We start from the raw sequence: 5,785 nt of genomic DNA, 5'->3' as shown, positions 1-5,785 counted from the left end.
GCGCACTGGGCTGAGTGCCAGGTGGTGTGTGTTGAGTCAAGGACAGCGAGGACACACTGAGAGCAGCAACACAACAGAGTGACAACGAGGAGAAGAAAAATGAGGACGAGGAGGACGGACTGATGAAGAGAAGAGCTGATGAAGGGATGAAGGGATGAAGAGATGAACGGATGACGAGATGAACTGATGAAGGAATGAATTGATGAAGGGATGAATTGATGAAGAGATGAATTGACGGAGAGATCAACGGATAAAGGGATGAATTGATGAACTGATGAACTGATGAAGAGATGAACGGATGAAGGGATGAACTGATGAAGGGATGAACTGATGATAGTAACGCCATCTGTAGCTGCTTTAATGCAGTAAAACTGTATTTTTACTACAGAAGAACAAGTCGCTGTTTGAAAATCTACAGTTTTGGTTTATTTTTTACAGTCAACATGTAAATGAACAGATTTTATATTTAGACTTCAGTGGATTTTATCTGATGTTTAATTAAAATAGGGAACATTTGTAAGAAGAGAAATGACCATGTTACAGAAAACATTCTGATTAGTTTGTTTGTTTTTACTGATTTAAATACAAAAAAAAAATGCATTCAAACTTTGCAAAATAAAAACAAATTGGTGTTTACAAAATTTGGATTGTTGGAACATTTTCAAATTTTTGGCCTTTTTTGTAGAGTTCTGACATTAATACATGAATGGGTTTTGTTTGTTTGTTTGTTTGTTTTGTTTTGTTTCTTACATGATTTTAGGGGCGATCATTTTGCGTCTTCAAGTTCAGACTGTTTTCAGGTTTTCATCACTCTGTGGCGCAGCAGCTCCTCTGTCGGAACAGAACCACTCAGGTGGGTCTTGGTTCTCCTTCTTTGGACCAGAACCAGCCGAGACCAGCTGCTGTTCTGCAGACGTTCTGATCCAGCTGTCCAACATCACAGTTTGTAAAAGTGTGCCGGATGTTCACGCTGCACATTATCAGGAACCAAGAGCTACCTGCCGGGTCCATCAGAACCTGATAATTAGTCCCATTTCCTTCTGTGATGCAGGACGGAGTCAGAACTCAGCGTTCTGGAGCTGATGGTGTTAAAATGAGATGAAGGAGGTAAAGGATCCTCTGAAGGCTTCATGTGGCGGCTTTAGGACTCAGGACGACACCTGAAGGATGGAGCTTTTTACCTGATGGTATCGTTACCTGCTGCTCATGGTCCACTGACAGGTCCAGACCTTTAGCAGGACACGGCCGGTTATTATTCAGATCAAAGTGAACGCTCTAATCTGCTCTAATAAAGCTTGAACTGTTCACGTCTACTTTAAAGCCTGAGACCCACAGACGCTGGTTAAAGGAACATTTGGTCTCTGCTTGAACCCAACAGGTCCGGTTCTGATGATAATCCAACGTTTACTGTTTATTTCATGTTTTCAGGTCATTCATCTGCGATCTGGAGCAGAAACGTGAGCAGCTGAAGGACGCAGCCTTAAATCTGAAGAAGCTGAACTGATTATTGATTATCAGAACAGTTGGTATTGATTTAACAGTCGATGGATTAATTACTTATCGATCATCTCCTCCATGTCGTTTACCTGCAGCCTGATAACACCTGGACTCAGTCCAGCCACATACAGCCATGTTTCCTGCTCAGACCGATTGATTGATTGATTGATTGATTGATTGATTGATTGATTCTCTGTTTGTCTGTTTGAGTCAGTGTCTGCCGTCGATCCACAAGCTCTGAGAGCTTCTCCTGCGTCTGAATCTGTCAGAGTACATGATTTCCACACACACACACACACACACACACACACACACACACACACACACACACACACACACACACACACACACATACACACACACAGAAACACACAGCAGGGCTCAGTGAGGCAGGAAGGTATTGGCACTGAGGGAATACAAGGAGCAGACAGTAATTAGGAACCAGCCTACTGTACCACAGACACACACACACTCTGACACACACACACACACACACACACATACACACACACACACACACTCTCTCTCTCTCTCTCTCTCACACACACACACACACACACACACAGTGTAATTAGGTAAGGGCCCTGATGCCCCAGTGGTGAACTGAACAAGCCCCAGAATACCCTCAGTGGGAGCAGCTGAACACTATAATACATGGGAAGGAGGCGTGAACACACACACACACACACACACACACTGTAACACACATTAATTAAGCGGCGGCCTGCTGTGCGTGGAGCAGCAGCTCTGGATGGTCTCACTGGGAGTGTTGGTGGACCAGCAGCAGTCAGGATTAACACCAGTCGACCTGCTGAACGCCACCAACACGCTGCTGCCGCTTTATTTCTGCTTCCAGCCACATTTCAGCTTCAAAAATCCACAGAAACACACAGACGGGTGACAAGCTGAAGGAAAACCAACCCAGAGCGTCTTCAGGAGGGTTTAAGACACAACGAGCTGCTTTACTTCCACATTTGTCATCATTTCAGGTTTTATATCCACTAACAGTCCCACAGAAGCACCAACAACAGCCCTGTTCCACCAAGAAGAACCAGGTACTAGGTCCATGCCGGTACCAGTTCTGTGCCAGTGCCAAGGCCAGAGCTTAGTTGGTACTAATCTGTTGTTCATTTACCGAACAACGCTGTGCCACATGGAAGTCCACACAGGACTCCAGACTTTGTTTTTTTTCACGACCAAATGAGACATTCGGTGGCACCAGTACTTCACACCTCGTCACAGGAGAAACATACGACTTGCTGAACATCTTCTTATCGACAGACTCTACAGTTTACCGATGTTCCCCAAATGCCCCACCAGTTCTGAGAGCCTGGAGCCGGTGCTTTGGTAGTGGAAACACCAAGAACTGGTGCTGAGTCAGGCACTAGCACAGAACCAGCACTGGACCCGGTTTGGTGGATCAGGGGTAAAACGAAGCGTCTTCATCAGGCGTCGGGACGTCACAAGCTGCCTGAGCTGCTTTACTCTGACCACGACGCATCGTTTTATCTTCACCACATCCTCACAGAGACAACAAACCAGCCTCAAGCGTCTCTCTCAGGTGTTGGGAGGACCGGTGCTGACCAACCAGTACCTCCCCGTTTATCTGTTATAGTCGCCAACAACCTCCAAGAAACCCCACAGACTGGTGACAAGTTCAAGGAGATCCAGCCTAAAGTGTCTTAATCAGGTGTCGGCCACCAGAGCAGCTCTCCTGGACCGGTACCGGAGCGATGGGCATCGTTCCTCTAAAACATGTTCCTGTTGTTGTTCTGATGTCATTCTGACAGGCTCCGCCCCCTGAACACCTGCAGAAGATGAAGGTGTAGACGATGGATGGATGATCAGTCCGACCAATGATCTGATGATTGATTCATACCGAAGGTCTTCAGATAGAACTTTCATGTTCACAAAGCAGATCCTTGACAAACTGCATCTCTCCTCAACAACCACCACAGCGGCTGTTTAGATGAAACTGGTAAAGATGAAGACTGAGAGAAGTCTGGCAGCTGTCAGGAGTTCAGAGGCGACGTGAAGCCTGGTTGGTTGAGCTGCTCCTCATCCAACAGAAACCTGCGTTCACCTTTATGTCTGAGCATCTGATCAACAGTCAGCTGATGAAACTGAACCTGGTTAAAGCAGGTAATCCGGTTTTAGTTCTGCAGCTGGTGGTGAATAAAACCCAAACCTGCTCCTGGAAGCTCATTCAGGGACTCCAACCTTCATCACGTCTGAGGCTCTGAGATAAACACACTTCAGTGGTTCAGATGAAACATCACGCTGACGTCATGAAGCTCCATCGATTGTGTGAAACTTAAACCCCCTTTTTTGTTCAAACTAAATTGGAGTTGAGGAAACTGAATGAAACTTATTTTATTTCATTTGCCTCCTGAAGAACATCACCATTTCAGTGGTCACGTAGCTAACAGTTAATTAACGTAGAAAACTTTGTGAGAACGACTTCATTTTGATGATTAGTCAACTTGTGTTTATGCTGCACAGCATTAAACGACTAAAACACCAACAGCTGATCCTGAGACTGTCGCTTGTTGGTTGAACATAGTTTCATTAGAGAAGATGCAAACTGTTCATGGTTCCTGTTTGGCCCAGATCTTGTTTCAGAGTGGAGAAGAATCAGCCAAAGACCAGTGAGACAGAAGACAATGAACACCTTTTAAAACCTGAGATTAAACCTTTTGTTTTTGTTGTTTTTAGCTGATTTAATTTAGAAAATAGCCGTGCAGTGATCTTCAGTGAGTCTTATTACTGAGTTTCTGATTCTGGTTCATCATCATCTGAGCTGCTGAGGTCTGAGGAGCTAACTGAGATCTGAACTTTGACACGTTGTGATGTTTTCTGCTTCCTGGCCCGACCAGACGCTCCTCAGACGCTTCATTCCTCCATCGTGTTCTGCTGAGCAGCTCGGCAGTTCCTGTCCTCGGACTGTGGAGCAGGCGAAGCGAGCCGACACTCTGCCGCTCGGCTCCGTGTTAATCTGCTGTTAATTTGTCTGGACTGTAACGCGAGACGTGGAGAAGCTGCAGGAGCTCAGAGTGAAGCTGTTAGTCATTAATTTAACAGACTCGGAGGTGACGAGGCCACATGTCTCCATTATTCTCTGTCACTCTGTCAGCTCACGTAATAACGCCGCCGCTGGATCCCTCGCTTTCTGCTGCACGACTCCAGAACTTCAGCAGGTCCGTTAGAGCAGTTCCTCTGTGGGCTGTACTGTGTCCTATTAACAATAAGAGGAGCCGGATGGATCCAGGAGGTCCATCTGCTCCTTCAGGATCATCTGCAGCTGATGTGGTTGTTGAGGAGCTTCATCTGCTGTGAAGTCACACAAACCTTCAGAACTCATCTGGACCCATATAAACCCATATAAAAAGCTCCGATAGATGGAGTCTACTGTGCTTCACTGTCGCTGTTCGTTACTGGGCCTTCTGTTTGGACCATGATGGGATGGAAACATCTCCACAGCGACCTTCACCTGACGGCATGAGGACCACATCCTGAACTCCACCTGAACAATAACCCTGAAAGGCTCCGGCTGAAGGTGTCCAGTCTGAGGGAGACTCATCGTTCACTAATTCAACATGAATGATGTCAGCTGGAGATGATTTAAGCTCTTTCTATTTCATCGACACCATAGACATGAGTTCAGTCGCCAGACACGACGCCGGAGCTGCAGGCTTCAGACAAAGGACGGGAGTTCTTCTAGAACAAGTTCACCTGCTTTAATGTTCAGAACCTGCTGTCCTCCTCGTGCTGTACCTGTCTGTACAGTACAGTGTACTTTAAATATTGCAAACAACAAAAATCCCAAGATTACCTAAAATGTATCCAAAATTCTACAAAGTGACTAAAAACACACCCAAAGTCTGTAAACTTGCCCAGAATTACCTCAAAATTCTACAAATTACTTAAAATTAGCCCAAACTACTGAAACTCACGTCTGCAAACCTTAATGTGCACAAAAAGCAGCTTCATTAAACACTGAAGGAAACAAGGACCAGAGACCACAGATGTTTATCGTCTCTATGGAGCGCTGAGCTCTCAACCTGTTCACAATAAAACATGTTCAACACAGAAACAACCGTCCAGAATGACTCAGAAATACTGAGAAATGGCAAAAATACATCAATAAATCCAAAATGAATTGAAATGTGTCCAAAATTATCCAAAACTACTGAAGAGAACGACTCTGCTAGGAGTAAATAACAGTGAAGAAGGAACCTGGAGCAGAATGTGAGCTCTCTGAAGATTCTCTGAAGGTTCTCTGAAGGCT

The 5,785-nt window shown here is 45.4% G+C and overlaps 1 protein-coding gene across 1 annotated transcript in view; it reads right to left on the bottom strand.

The window, feature by feature from the left end:
• Window positions 1-5,785, bottom strand: part of npas3 (neuronal PAS domain protein 3) — a 221,600-nt gene that overhangs the window by 140,997 nt on the left and 74,818 nt on the right. Inside the window, exon 4 of the mRNA XM_008284886.1 lies at window positions 1,161-1,181. Within this exon, the coding sequence (XP_008283108.1) occupies window positions 1,161-1,181 (21 nt within the window). The remainder of the gene's footprint in view (window positions 1-1,160; window positions 1,182-5,785) is intronic.

Source organism: Stegastes partitus, unplaced genomic scaffold (genome assembly GCF_000690725.1).
Source record: "Stegastes partitus isolate 25-593 unplaced genomic scaffold, Stegastes_partitus-1.0.2 Scaffold378, whole genome shotgun sequence".
Lineage (NCBI taxonomy): Eukaryota > Metazoa > Chordata > Actinopteri > Pomacentridae > Stegastes > Stegastes partitus.
This window is presented reverse-complemented; position numbering and strand designations above follow the sequence as displayed.